Below are 15,552 nucleotides of genomic sequence, written 5' to 3' on the forward strand. Positions count from 1 at the left end.
GGATTCAAGTGATTCTCCTGCCTCAACCTTCCGAGTAGCTGGGACTATAGGCGCCCACCACCATATCTGGCTAGTTTTTGTATTTTTTTAGTAGAGATGGGGTTTCACCATATTGGCCAGGCTGGTCTTGAACTCCTGACCTTGTGATCCGCCCACCTCGGACTTCCAAAGTGCTGTGATTACAGGCGTGAGCCACTGCACTCGGCCTTGAGTGACATTTTTAAAGGTATCTCATGAAAAATGCTCATGAGATCATTCTGGGTTTAGAAGTAGCAGGCTAGAAAACTATGTATGCATACAATAACAACTTAATGATGACAGTAATTTTGGCTCACAGTTATTCAACACCCTTTATGTACCAGGCATCGTACCATTTGACCTCCATATAACCCATAAAGGCAGTACTATTATTGTCCCCATATAGGAAAGAAGGAATCTGGGGTTAACTAACTTGCTTGAGATTATCAACAAGAAAAAATCAAGGCCAACATTGAAATCTGGGGCAGTCTTGGACTCTTCACTGTAACCACCGAGCAGGTGGAGGCAGGCTGGGTTGGGAAAAGAGGGAAGTGAGTAACACATCAACAATGTCCTGGGAGATGTGATTAAGTTCCACGTCTCAGTAAATGGGAACTTCACTCTTTAGGTGCACAGAGCTAACACCTGGGGTCATCCTGATTTCTTTCTCTTACACCATCGGCAGATCCTATGGGCTCTTATTTCTAATTATGCTCAGGATCTGGCCTCTCCTCACTTCCTCCACCTCTTCCCCCTGCCCAAGTCACCCCCATCTCTCAGCTGGATTATTATAGTAGACGCTGACCTGGTCCCCCATTGCCTATGTGCCCTGCCAAAGACCACTCCATGGATGTCACAGAGGTTACCTGCTGGTAGGGGGCGGGGTGGGGGGAGGTGTTGTTCAGGATCTTAATAATATGTATATTTTTTGAGAGTGAGTCTCACTCTGTCACCCGGGCTGGAGTGCAGTGGCACCATCTCGGCTCCACACCCAACTGATTATTTTTGTATTTTTTTAGTAGAGACAGGGTTTCGCCATGTTGGCAAGGCTGGTGTTGAACTCCTGACCTCAGGTGATCCACCCACCTCAGCCTCCCAAAGTGCTGGGATTATGGGCACGAGCCACCTCACCCGGCCAGGATCTTAATAATAGTTTAAGCATGCTTTAATAGTGGTACAAGGAGAATGATATTTGTGTAATCAAGAAATTTTTTCATAGATTTCCCACAGCCTTCTCACCCCCAGCCTGAGTCCCCTCAGCTGAGCGGCTGGCACCATAATCCTTGGTTCTTTGACTTTGGGTCTTTGCAGCCCTGGAAGCTATGGCAGCTCCTCAGAGAAGGTGGCTTTGTGACATCCAGGTGGCCCCAGGAAAGCAGCGCCCTGATGCTGGGAGTGAGGGTCCCCCCGGCAGGCTTGTCTGGTCAGCTTTCACTGTCCAGTCTCAGTCACCTTCCTGTTTATTGTCTGTTGGAGGAGGGGGGCTGGCAGGCTCAGGGGCTTTGAAGTTAATGGTGCCTTTTATTTCCTCCTCCTGGAGTCTGGGGAGCTCTTATCCCATTGCTCCCTGCAGAATCCCCATCAGGCTGGAGGGCTCCTGTCACGCACCTACTCCAGGGTTCCCAAGCCAGGGCGGTGTGTGGCCCACATGGTGTTAAAAGAAAAGCCAGTATTTTAAAATCAGGAGATATCTCAATTTCCTCTTTCTTTTGAAGCCAAACAGTCTGGCAACGGTGGGCACCAATTCCCAAGCTATAACAATCTGAGGGGGTGCAGAAGGGGCTCCCCACCCTGGACGCAGCACTTGCCCACTGGCCCACTGGCCGACCGCAGTCCTCACTGCTCCGCACTGCTTCCTGGCACTGTGGCTGGCGTGGATATTGACGGTCAAACGCAGGGTGTCTTTTCCTCACAAAGAGGAATGTTTCTCTCCCTCGGAGTTTCTTCCAAAGGTTGGGGAGCGGAGGAAGTTAGACCAGGAGGGCTGTAGGACTTCTTCTTGTTCGTGTTGCTTTCCTGACCCTCTTATCCCCCTGGGTTTCCGTCCTCTGGGATCGAATCCCACCCTCTCCTTTCACAGAAGGAGAAACTGAGACCCATGGAAGGAAGGCCACTCACTGAGGCCTCACCATGGGTTCACACAGCTTGCTTCAGCCTCCAAACAGCAATGTCATCAGAAGGTTCTAGCCTGTTCTGTTATTATGAATGACAAAATAATATTAGAGGGCAATTTATACTTCATGATTCTTCATGTCATACAATAGTCCTTTAAGGAAAAATTAGTTTTCTCATCTTACCAGAATGAACAAGGAGGTCCAAAGAGCATAGGTGGCCCATAGAGAGTCACACACTCTCTAGATCCCATTTGAAAAATGAGGACAGTAACTCCTGACCAGTCTGAAGTCTGGGCCAGGTGATTCCCATAGGCCCCCGTTAGTTCCACTATCCATGAGTCCATTGTTTGTTTGCTTGTTTCTTTGTTTATTTGTTTATTGAGACAGAGCCTTCCTCTGTTGCTCAGGCTGGAGTGCAGTGGTGCAATCAGGGCTCACTGCAGCCTCAATCTCCTGGGCTCAAGTGACCTCCCCACTTTAGCCACCTGGCTAAGTTAAAACAAAAAAAAAAAGTAGAAACAGGGTCTCACTATGTTGCCTAGGCTCATCGTAAGCGCCCGGACTCAAGTGATCTTTCCACCTCAGCCTCCCAACAAACAGGGATTCCAGGGGTGAGTCACCTTGCCTGACAAATTATTTATTATTTCAGTAAACCTATATTGACCATGTCCTTTACTGCAGGCACTGGGCTAGCTGCTGGGGATACAAATACGGGAAAGAAACAGGCCTTGTCTTCAGGGAGCCTGAGCTGTGTGAGGTGAATAGATGTAGGTGTTGGAGAACAGGAAGAAAGGCAATGGATAATTATTTGGGAAGTAGGCAAGCCTGCTCTCAGTGATTGCTTGGGCATGTGGCACAGTGCCTGGCATACAATAAGCATGCCACAAATGGTAAATTTTCTCACGTTTATCAACAAAAATATATTACTAGCGGGGGGAAAACTTTGCCACAATGATTGCTCACAGAGAAGAATGGGTGACTTGAGGTTCAAAACAGTATGCGCTGGGCGAGGTGATCCTTGCCTATAGTCCCAGCTGCTCAGGAGGCTGAGGCAGGAGTACCCCTTGAGCCCAGGAGTTCCAGGCTGCAGTGAGCTATGATCATACCACTGCACTCCAGCCTGGGTGACAGAGCAAGACTCTATCTCTTAAAGCAAGAGAGAGAATCTCTTTGAAAAGAAACATAAAGGAATTTCTTCTGGGACGGCAGTCAGGTGGGACAGAGTGAGAGCAGTGTGGGATAGTGTGTGGACAGCTTATGGAGCCCTCTCTCAACTTGCTGAGAGTTCTTTTTTAAACATTTTTTTATTGAGATATTTTAAAAATATACTATTTAATGTCATTTTCAGTAAAGTTCAAAATTTAAAGTATTAGCATGAGTTTTTATCATTTATCTTTATATTATGCAATGCCAGTTTTTTTTGTTTTTGTTTTTGTTTTTGTTTCTGTTTTTGTTTTTGAGACAGAGTCTCACTCTGGGGTACAGTAACGTGATCTCGGCTCACTGCAACCTCCACCTCCCAAGTTCAGGCAATTCTCCTGCCTCAGCCTCCCGAGTAGCTGAGATTATAGGCGCTTGCCACCACGCCCGGCTAATTTTTTGTATTTTTAGTAGAGACGAGGTTTCACCACATTGGCCAGGATGGTCTCCATCTCTTGACCTTGTGATCCACCCAGCTCAGCCTCCCAAAGTGCTGGGATTACAGGCGTGCGCCACGGAGCCCAGCCTGCCATGCCAGTTGTAAATGCAAAAGTAAGAACACTTAACTCACAGGCAAAATCACTGAAATTATATGATTTGTATTTTGTAGCTCGAACATGCATATGCATTTCATTCTTTCCATAATGGTGAAAACACTGCACAAAATTCACTATTTTTATTTCACTCTTGATACGTGCACATCCAATCAATACTCTCTACCTTAGGCATAATACCAATAAGTAAGAAAGAGCTGAAGGAGGAGGAACTATGGGTTGCCCCATTTTCCCCTTTCTTTCTATGTCATAATACATGGTTGCCTAACACAGGGAAGTAACACACTAAGAAAGCATGTGATAGGGTTCCTTGGTCATTCATGTTCCCTAGACTACTACTCCCTTCTGTTAGGAGTTGAATGGAGTACCTCCACAAAAGATATGTTGAAGTCTTAACCCTCAATACTTCAGAATGTGACCTTTTAAGGAAATAGGTTTACCGCAGGTGTCATTAGTTAAGATGAGGCCATATTGGAGTATGGTGGGCCCTTAGTTCAATATGACCGGTGTCCTTATAAGAAGACATAGTTGGGCCTGGTGGCTCACGCTTGTAATCCCAGCACTTTGTGAGGCTTAGGAAGGCAGATCACCTGAGGTCAAAAGTTCGAAACCAGCCTGGTCAACATGATGAAACCCTGTCTCTACTAAAAACATAAAAATTAGTCGGTGTGGTATTGTGTACCTGTAATCCCAGCTCCTGGGGAGGCTGAGGCAGGAGAATTGCTTGAACCTGGGAGGTGGAATTTGTGGTGAGCCGAGATCACGCCACTACACTCCAGCTCTAGCCTGGACCATACAGAGAGACCCTGTTGAAGAAGAAGAAAGGAGGAGGAAGAGGAGGAGATGACTATGTGAAAAGAGAGAAAAGAAGGTCATGTGAAGACAGAGGCAGAGTTTGGAGTGCTGTAGCTACAAGCCAGGGAAAAACAACTGACTAACCAGGAAGAGGAAAAAAGAGTTTCTCGTTAGAGTTTTCAGAAGGATTGTGGCCCTGCTGACACCCTGATTTGGAGCGTCTGGTATCCAGAATTGTGAGAGAAGAAGGTCCTGCTGTTTCAGGCCATCCCATTGTTGTACTTTCTTATGGCAGCGGCAGAAACAGTTAACACCTTCTTTCTGTGTTTCAAAGCAAGTTCTAGTTCAAATAGAAAACATGTCCTCTCAGGTATTCCCCACACCCCACCCCATGCCCACTTGTACGCATGATCTACTGACCTACTCCCTTTGAATCTCAGCAAACTCCATGCGTCACAGGTCCACTGGAATCCTGTGCACATGAGGCATGGGGAATAGTACATGCAAACAGAGCAAACGGAACAGCAGACACTTATGTGTCTCCTCTGCTCCCTGCATGCTCCACTGTCCTGAGAGACTTCGTTTACAAAACACAGGTTCGACAATAAAATTTTCTGGCCGGGCGCGGTGGCTCAAGCCTGTAATCCCAGCACTTTGGGAGGCCGAGGCGGGTGGATCACGAGGTCAAGAGATCAAGACCATCCTGGTCAACATGGTGAAACCCCGTCTCTACTAAAATTACAAAAAATTAGCTGGGCATGGTGGCGTGTGCCTGTAATCCCAGCTACTCAGGAGGCTGAGGCGGGAGAATTGCCTGAACCCAGGAGGCGGAGGTTGCGGTGAGCCGAGATCGCGCCATTGCGCTCCAGCCTGGGTAACAAGAGCGAAACTCCATTTCAAAAAATAAAATAAAATAAAATAAAATTTTCTATATGCGTGGAGCTGACCCTGGGTGAGAGGGAGATTTATTTTTCACTTATTCCTTCTGTACTTTTTTAAATTTAAAAAAGTAATGTGGACCAGCTTTATAAATGTCCTAGGTTTGAGTTCTGTTTGCAAAATGCTGCTTTTTTATTCTTCCTGCCTGGTTCTCAGACCTAATCTGCCAACTCATATCTCAAGAACTTGTAGTCAAGGATCATAAAGGATTTAGCAAATGTTCTCTTGACTAAGTAGACCACACGACTAATAATCGGTTAAAGGCATTGGAATGGTTTTTGGTTAAAGATCAAAGTGGTAATAAGGCAGATATCTTCTGTCTGTCTCTGTAAACTGAGCCAGGTTTCATGCTTTTGGTCCTGAATGGAGCAGTGCAAACCATTAACACCATGAGGAAACACCGTTCAAAGTATATGCCTCAACTTCCCCTGAACAGCTGAGTATTAGAGGAATTTATATGCTTGACCCTGTGCAGGATATTCACTGCGGTATGGCTACATGGAAGCAAATATTCACTGCAATGTGGTTACATAGAAGCAAAAGGCTAGAAATGTATGGACATTCCCAGGCCAAATGTCCGTACATCATGATACTATGGGACTACGGGATGCCATGCAGCTCTTTGGGCACTGTCATGAAACAACAAAACAGAAAACAGTAAGGCACATGTGGATGTGTAGAGTATGCTACCAGTCATGTAAAAGGAGAAAAAGGCATGAATGTCTATGTTGGTGAATGCATAAATCACTTCCAAAGGAAACATAAGACTGGTTATCACTCGGGAGGAGGAGAACAAGGCCTGGAACCAGGGGGAGAACATGTATATTTTGCTATGCTCGAGGGTTTGTGTCACATGAAAAGCAAAAGAAAAGTTCAGTGCAAACTGAGCAGTTGGTAATATTACAGTGAAAATATTACACCGATTTGTCCTCTAAGGAAGATTGAAAAGGGCAGATTTTTTTTTTTAATGGATACATATAAAAGCTGAAGGGAGGGCCAGGTGCGGTGGCTCACACCTGCAATCCCAGCACTTTGGGAGGAGGAGGCAGGTGGATCACCTGAGGTTGGGAGTTCAAGACCAGCCTGACCAACATGGAGAAACCCCGTCTCTATTAAAAATACAACATTAACCAGGAATGGTGGCACATATCTGTAATCCCAACTACTCAGGAAGCTGAGGCAGGAGAATTGCTTGAACCCAGGAGGTGGAGGTTGCGGTAAGCTGAGATTGTGCCACTGCACTACAGCCTGGGCAACAAGTGCAAGACTGCGTCTCAAAAAAAAAAAAAAGAAAGAAAGAAAGCTGAAGATAGGTAGAATGTACTTGCTCTAAATCTGTCGTTCCCAACCTGTGAGCTTCAGAGGTTGAGGGTGGAGGGATGGTAACTGACTGATGGTAAGCAATTAATAAAAGTTTAGTTTTTGAATGACTTAATGAATACTTCTTCTTGGCTTGGTCGGGGGTGGATGGAAGAAGTGATTCCAGTTGCACTGATACTTCCTGCTGACCAGCACGGGAAGCCTTCTCTGTTAAGAGCACCTGTGGACAGTGACTCACCACAAAATCATCAGTTTATTGGTGCAATGTATATTTACTCTTCAGAAATACTGAGAAAATGAGGGACTCTGGAGAATTATACACAAAGGGGTGTGGAATGAGTATGCTTAGTGTCCTACTGATATAGCCTCTGGAGAAAAGCCCAAAATTTCTGCTTCCCTTCTGTTATCCAAATCCCTGATAATTGATAGCCAAAGTTTAGGAAAAGGGCAGTACAAACTAGTGGATGGCTGGGTGCAGTGGCTCATGCCTGTAATCCCAGCACTTTGGGAGGCCGAGGCAGGTGGATCATGAAGTCAGGAGTTCGAGACCAGTCTGGCCAACATAGTGAAACTCCGTCTCTATAAAAGAAAAAAAAAAAAAATTAAAAAAAAGCAAACTAGTGGATAATAAACGCCTGTCTTCTTTCAAAGTACCCAGCATAGAAAGCTTGAGAAAGAAATAATACTGCTATGAAAAACAAAGCAAAACAAAACAAGGCTGTGCATTGTTGTTGAATGGAAGAACCCTCTAGCACATATTGAAATGTCAGGTAATTATTTTAAAGTAACATTCACTCTTTTTTTCTGGTTATGAAATAATGCATATTTCTTGTAGAAAATTTAGAAAATACAGAAATATTAGGAAAAAAGGTGAATTAAAATTTACCATAATCCTACCACTTTGATTCTACAGTTAATATTTTTGCATATGTGCTTGTGCGTGAATGTAGTTTAACTGGGATCATACTGTAATCTTTTTTTTTTCTTTTTTATCCTCTTAAGGACAGCTTATTCTTTCTCTTGTTTTGTTTTCAGAGACAGAGTTTCACTCTGTTGGCAAGGCTGGAGTGCAGTGGCACAATCATGGCTCACTGCTGCCTTGACCTTTGGTGCTCAAGTGATTCTATTTTAACTTTTGGAGCAGCTAAGACTGCAAGTATATACCACCACACCTGGGTTGGGTGGGTGGGTGGGTGGGGGTGTGTGTGTGTGTGTGTGTGTGTGTGTGTGTGTGTGTGTGTAGAGTAGGGTGGCTATGTTGCCCAAGCTGGTCTTGAACTCCTGGCCTCATGCAATTCTCCTGCCTCAGCTCCCAATGTCCTGGGATTACAGGCATAAGCCACCGTGCCCAGCCCAGTTTATCCTTTTTATTTAATATATTATAAACATTTTCTCCAATTCATTATGCTTCCTTTTAAAAATGTTTTAAGAGACAAATAATTATTAAACCAGTTCCGCATTCTAAAGGTTCACCATAATGAAGAAGCATTTTTGATAAAACCCCTTTGAAATAAATCTGCTTTTTTTAAAAGAATAAATTTCTATAGGTGGAAAAGTTGGATCAAATAATACAGTTTAAAATATTTTGATTTATGTTGTCTTTCAGAAAGATGGTATTAATCTATATTCCCAACAACACTGCGTATTTACCAAAAATCCTTAACAAAGAGTATCCCACTGTTTCTTAAAAAAAGCTTTTAATTTTGTGTGCTGGGGAGTATGAGCATTTTAAAAATAACATCTACCCATATGAATTCCCTCTTTGACAGCATACCTATTCATGTCCTGCACCCATTTCTGCAGGCAGGGTGTTAATGTTTTAAATACTGGTTTATCAGAGGTCTAGACAGTAACATCAATCTTTTATCACATTTGTTAAAAGACATTTTCTCAAATTTGTCATTTGTCTTTTTGGTAATGATATTTGATGTATCTAGATCTTGCATATTTATTCAAATATGTCTACTCACCCTTGCCTTTGGTTTCCTCCCACGCCTTAATACCTAGGCCTTCCCCACGGTATAATTCCTGTATGTTTCCATCTAATTCTTTTGTGATTTGTTTCTTTGTAGTTCTCTGAGTTCTTATATTTATTTTGGTGATATTTAAACAAGTCCTGAGTTTTACTTTTTTTCCTAACGAATTTCCCCAACCTAATTTATTAAAGAATTTAGCCATTTGTCCTTTTCCCCACAAAAGTGAAATGCCCTCTTCATCATACGGTGAATTTTTAAGCATATTAAATGTTCCTAGACTTTCAGTTATTCCACGGAAGCTTAATGCATCCATTCTTGTGTCAACACCACACGGTTTTAACTATAGTGTTGCAATATGCCTTAAGATTTGATAATCCAGGTCTATCCCCCCCGTGTTTGTTTTGTTTTGTTTGTTTTGTTTGTCTTTTTGAGATGGAGTTTTGCTCTTGTTGCCCAAGCTGGAATGCAATGGCGAGATATCGGCGTACTGCAACCTAAGTCTCCAGGTTCAATCAATTCTCCTGCCTCAGCCTCCCAAGTAGCTGGGATTACAGGTGAGCACCCCCATGCCCGACTAATGTTTTGTATTTTTAGTAGAAACGGGGTTTCAACATGTTAGCCAGACTGATCTCGAACTCCTGACCTCAGGTGATCTGCCCGCCTTGGCCTCCCAAGGTGCTGGGATTACAGGCGTGAGCCACCAAGTCTGGCCATCCCCCCTATTTTTAAAAGATACATTTCCTAGCATTTCTCACAGATATTCTCCCATTTGAATATTAGAAAAAATGTTAAGTGCTCCCTCCCCCAATCTACCCACAACCATTAAAATTTTATTAAATAGAGTAATTTGGGTTAAGTTGGTCTTTGTGATTCTATTCCCTCTAGCCTTCCTTATTATGTTTCGACCTTTGTAATGTCTTAAGAGCGCCTGCACATTTATTCAGTTTATTTTTTAGGTGTTTTACACTTTTCAAAGTTTTTTTTTTTTTCTTTACATTAAAACTGCTCTTCAAGGTCCAGTTGAAGGTTATCAACACTGATTTAATTTTTTTTCCAGATAGGTCTTTATGTGCAGGAAAGCACTTAGAAACTAAAGGCTCTTCAGTAGCAGTTATTTATTGAGTGTTCACTTTATACCCGGTATAGTGATTATCCTTCTACACACATTATTTCATTTAATTTCCAGCAGGTTCGTGCAACTTTTATTCCTATTTTACACGACGGATTCCAAGCTCCGAATTTGAGGAACTTGACAAAAATCACCCAGTTGGTAGGTGGATTTGATTCCAAATTTTCGAATCTCTAAAACTATCACAAAAATCAATCCGTCAAGAGGATAGCCCAATACTATGCCATCAGATGGGCTGACTTAAAAGAATGACCTTCCAAAAGCAACTGAATTAAAACAATGTTTTCCATCTACCGGACGACCCGGAAAAAAAAAACAAACCAAAACAAAACCAAAACAAAAACTAGTTTTCCTTCAATATGAGGCGTGGAGAAGTATTCGGTAGGAGCACAGCAAATACCAGCGACTTAGGCTCCTTTAGAATTAGGGACTCCGGGTGAACACGGGTGGTTTTTCCGCAGCTTTCGCAGGAATTGTCCGTTTGGAAATCTACCTCCTCAAGGCAGGACAGGTTTACAAGAAGAGAAAAACAAACAAAAAACAAAAAAGAGAGAGAAAGAAAAACAGGTGGAACCGACGTAAGGATGGCTAGAGCAGCGCGCGCGGAAGGCAGAACTTTCTGGGGGCCTCCAGCCCGCGCGTTTCACGCGTGGTGCGCGCAGGTGGCGCCGCGGTCCCTTTGCTCCCCGCGCAAGCCGGCGGGGTGCCCAGAAGGCCACCGCTAGTCTCAACGAAGGTGAGAGGGAAGCTTTCTGCCGAAGCGAGGGAGGAGGGAAGGCAGGAAGCGGAGCCAGAGCTGGCAAAGAAAGGCTCCAATTCCCAGCCCCCCGCCCCGCGGGGCTCCGGCAGCGCATGCGCGAGGCCCGGCCCCCAATTCCCCCAGCGAAGGAGGGAGGCCCCCGGCGGCAGGGAGCCTGCGAGCCGCGGCGGGACCCGAGCGCACGCAGGGGCGCGGCGGCGGCTGGGACTAGCCGGGCTGCGGAGGCGGCCGTCGGGAGTGCGGGGCGCCCCGGGCGAGGGTCCAGCCGCCGGCAGGCACCAGAAGGCACAGCTGCGTCGGCCCTGGGAGGGGCCCGGCGCCCGCAGCCCCCAAGCCCAGCGAGGATGCGTGAGTTTCGCCCCGGCTCGAGGGCAGGATGTGGGAGCAGGACAAAGGCTGGGCGGCGGGGGAGGAGTTGCGGACGGCGAGCCGGTGGCCGCCGCCAGAGCCCCAGCCTTGAGCGAGCTAGCGGAGTCGGCAACTTTCTCTGCAACTTTTGGAAAAGGGAAGATAAAAATTCTGCAAGTTGTTGCACAGCTCCACATCGCCCCGTGTCCGGCGAGCTGAGGGGAGGGGGCACCGCAGTCTTCCCCGGACAGGAGGCGACTGCCCGCTCCTCAGAGCGGCGCAGGAGGGGACACCCGCCCGGGCCCGGGGCCGGGGGCGAGCGAGGTTAGGGATACCGGGGGTCGGAGCCGGGGGCACGCTCCGGCCGCTGAAGTTGCCCGTGTCCATGCAGGGTGCGCCCTGAGAGCCGGGTAGCCTCGGATCGCGGCGCTGCATACGCGATGATGGATGAGCCGTGGTGGGAAGGGCGCGTCGCCTCGGACGTCCACTGCACCCTGCGCGAGAAGGTCAGTCCCTCCCTGCCCTTGTCACTCGCAGGACTGGGTAGTCTCCTTCAGTCTCGACTTCGTGTTCTCAGGTCGCCCGCGTGGGAACTCAGAACTCCCGGCTGCCTTTCTTTCCCCCTACCCTTTACCTTCTTCCGAGTGTCTGGGTGGAATTGGGGAACAGGGGTTAGAGACGAGAGACTGGAGAGATTGAAGTTGATTTTTTTGATTAGGAGCTCAGAACTCTGGGCCAACTAGTCAGATAGCCACTGTACCTCTAAGGCAGTATTTCCTATAGTATTGCCACCCTAGGTTATTTTAAACCATACATGAATGGGTCTTTTAAAAATATTGTGCATTTATTCTTATGTGTAATTTAAAAATGTGTGTATACCTAACAAGCTCTGCGTTTCCGATTTTCCATTTATTGTGATAATTATACAGCAATTTCTCTTAAAACATTTATTTTGAGTAAAAGTAGTGACTTTTTGTATATCTTTGTATAAAGATGAGTGGTAGTACAGGGAATATATGGTTATGGCCAAAAACATGTATCTATGTATATATCTGGAATGGGACCAAATGAAATGTAGGGAACACCAGTGTAATTGAAAGAGGCCACAAAACTGGGAGGCTGAGGGATGAAAACAAAAACTCCACTGCGGGTTTGTCTCCTGTGGCAGAAGATGGGTGGCAGCAACTGAAATGTGATTCTGCACACCCCTCCCCTCGAAGAGGGAAGAGCTGAGGGCATTGGGAAGGTGGAAGAGTCCAGGTGGGCTGGAGGCATGGCCTGTGTGACTTGCCTCCAGCCCCCCGGATGAGCCTGGCAAGGGGTGGTTTGGGTAACAGGTGTGAAGTGGGGAGTGGATTGGTTTCCTAGGGCTGCCATTGCAAAGTACCACAAACTGAATGGCTTAAAGCAGCAGAAATTTATTTCCGCTCTGGAAGCTGAAGATCCCAGATCAAGGTGTTAGCAGGGCCAGGACTCTCAAAAGGCTCTAGAGGAGGATGTTTGCTTCTTCCTTCTTAGGTTTGCTGGTGCTTGGTCATCCTTGGCATTCCTTGGCTTGTAGGTACATCATTCCAGTCTCTGCCTCCACTGTCATATGGTTCTATCTGTGTGTCTGTTTTCTCTTCTTACAAGGTTACCCAGTCATTGGAGTAGAACCCACCGTAATCCAATGTGATGTCATCATAATTTACACCTGAAAAAACTCCATTTCCAAGTAAGGTCACATTCTGAAGTTTCAGATTGACAGATTTCAGACTTGGGGGGACACTACTGAGCCCAAGACAGGGAGGAAAAGGTCTTCCTAGTGCGGTACTCGAGTTCCCACGCAGGTTTCACAGTCAGTGCATTTGTACCGAGTGTCTGGAGGAGCCCTGCTTAAATAAAGGGTCCCTGGCTCCTTAGTGTTTTGTCCTCGTTGAGTAGCTGTCTTCCAGTCAGATTAATGCTGTTTTCTTTTCTTTCTGTACCTGCTGATCTGTCTCTGTCCTGCATTGCTCAGCAAGGCCTTAGCTTTTCTCTGCTCCCTTCGTCTTCTTCCCAGAACAGAGTCGCCAAGGTGTAGTACATTCTAGGCATCTGGACAAGAGGAAATCTTGTAGTACATTCTAGGCATCTGCACAAGAAGCTTTTCTGTGTTCCCCTGCTCTTCCCAGAACAGAGTCGCCAAGGCGTAGTACATTCTAGGCATCTGGACAAGAGGAAATCTTGTAGTACATTCTAGGCATCTGCACAAGAAGCTGTTCTGTGTTCCCTTGCTCTTCCCAGAACAGAATGGCCAAGGCGTAGTACATTCTAGGCATCTGGACAAGTCTTGTTGGTTCAGTTGAAATATAAGGGAAGTGGTAGGGGATGTGGACCAGGCAGTATGGTTCTGGTCCTTTTCTGGAGGTAATGGCTGAATGGAGTTAGTGAGGACTGCCGTGGAAATTGGGCTTCCTTGTTAATCATAGGCTCAAGTGTTGTCATTTCTGTTCATAGCTTAGGAGGAACAACTTCGACCTGGTTTGACCCTTTCTGCAAGGATGGGTTTCTGAGAGCAATGAATGCCATTTGTTTAGTTACCTGAGAATGCCCAACCTTTTAAATATAAGGGAGGATGTCCTGAGTGTTCCTTCAGCTGCTCAAAGAAGCAGGAAAGGCAGTTCTCCATTTACCGCTTTAGCCATGTCGTAGTGTCATGTGAGTTTACTATTGGGTGGCCCGCCCAAAGATGGGTTTGTCCCAGTTTTGCCAGTTAGAAATAGAAAGCTCACCCAAGGACTGATGTCCAAGGTCAACCTTGACTTAAAGCTGGCCTTATTAAGGCAAATCCCAAGTTCCTTTGGTTACGATGTCCCATCTCCTCAAAATACTGCTAATTGCTCTTCTTTATCTCCTCTCCCTCTTCAAAGAGGAAAATGCTTCTTCAAAAATTTGGCTTCATGGAGTTTGGCAAGAAGAGCGAAGACTAGGGGAACTTAGTAGCCATACTAGCCTCGCCTTTCTTGAGGAATGAGGGCTGTCCTTTTGTTTTACCCAGACAGGGTAAATTTTGTTTTTCAATCAAATATCTAATCTTATAATGTGTTTCTAACACTATAGAACAACTTTGCAAGTGCCTGGCATACAGTAGACACTCTTTGTTGCATGTTGCCAGGTGAATACAAAGCATGTTTACGTATATGCTGTGTAACTGTTACCATAGAACCACAAGCAGTTATCCTCACGTGACCGACACAGGCGGCGAAGCTGAGATCACTGAGACAGTGGGAGCCCCACTTTGTCAAATAGGAGATTCCAGTCGAGCGTCATACTACAGGATATCAAAAACTTGACACCGTGGAAACAAGTCTTGGTATTGCCTGCCCACTAGTGATGGAAGTGAAACCCTGAGCTGCTCATTCAACTTCTCTAAATCTGGCGCCTGTCGTCCATTCCTCCCAGAATAGCCAGAATTTAGATTGTATCATTCTCTGCTTAAAGACCTCCAATGTCATCCCACTGCACTTACAGTAAAATTCCCTGTCCTTACAACTGCTTGGAACACCTAGCACAGTCTGGCCCTGGTCTGCTCTCTGACCTTGTCTCCTACCCCTCCTAGCCCCCACCCTCCATTCCCTTGCTCTTGAGCCACACTGACCTCTTTTCTGTTCCTGGAATAAGTCAAGCTTGTTCACGTCTCAGGGCCTTTGCACTGGCTGTTTCCTCTCTTTGGATTCTGTGTTTCTCAGACTGCCACATGGTTGCTTGCCTCCCTTACTGCCTCTCTATTAATGTCACTCTATTAAATCACCTTGTTTTTTCTTCCTAGCATTTACCAAGTTTCCTTATTTGTTGTTTGCTGCCTTTCTTCCCACACTAGAATACATGCTGCATGAGAAGAGGCCTGTGTCTGCCTTGTTCTGTGCTGGGGTCTCAGTGCCTTGAACACAGCCTCCCAATGTGTATGGAATGGCAAGGAGAATGAATAAGTCAGTCTTTGCTTTTCTGTTCTGTAAGCTGGGAGAAATGTTTTACAGCAATGTTGGCATTAAGTGAGAGAACTTAAGAACAGAGTGAGGCTGGGCGCTGTGACTCACATCTGTAATCCCAGCAATTTGGGAGGCCGACATGGGTGGATCACGAGGTCGGGAGATCAAGACCATCCTGGCTAACATGGTGAAACCCCGTCTCTACTAAAAATATAAAAATTAGCTGGGCATGGTGGCGTGTACCTGTAATCCCAGCTACTCTGGAGGCTGAGGTAGGAGAATGGCTTGAACCAGGGAGTTGGAGGTTGCAGTGAGCTGAGATTGTGCCACTGCACTCCAGCCTGGCAACAGAGCAAGACTCCATCTCAAAAAAAAAAAAAAAAAAAAAAAGAACAGTGTGACAATGGGAGATGCGTGGTGGGTACTTGGCAGGCATTGTGCCTCTCCAC

The 15,552-nt window shown here is 45.9% G+C and overlaps 1 protein-coding gene across 1 annotated transcript in view; it reads left to right on the forward strand.

The window, feature by feature from the left end:
- Nucleotides 1–10,922: 10,922 nt before the first annotated feature.
- The window catches only part of CCNJL (cyclin J like), a 65,276-nt gene continuing 60,646 nt past the window's right edge, over nt 10,923–15,552 (forward strand). Inside the window, exons 1-2 of the mRNA XM_032252748.1 lie at nt 10,923–11,153; nt 11,545–11,659. Of these exons, the coding sequence (XP_032108639.1) occupies nt 11,594–11,659 (66 nt within the window). The 5' untranslated portion in view covers nt 10,923–11,153; nt 11,545–11,593. The remainder of the gene's footprint in view (nt 11,154–11,544; nt 11,660–15,552) is intronic.

This window comes from Sapajus apella, unplaced genomic scaffold, assembly GCF_009761245.1.
Source record: "Sapajus apella isolate SASKATOON/1434 unplaced genomic scaffold, GSC_monkey_1.0 scaffold79, whole genome shotgun sequence".
NCBI classification, from domain to species: domain Eukaryota; kingdom Metazoa; phylum Chordata; class Mammalia; order Primates; family Cebidae; genus Sapajus; species Sapajus apella.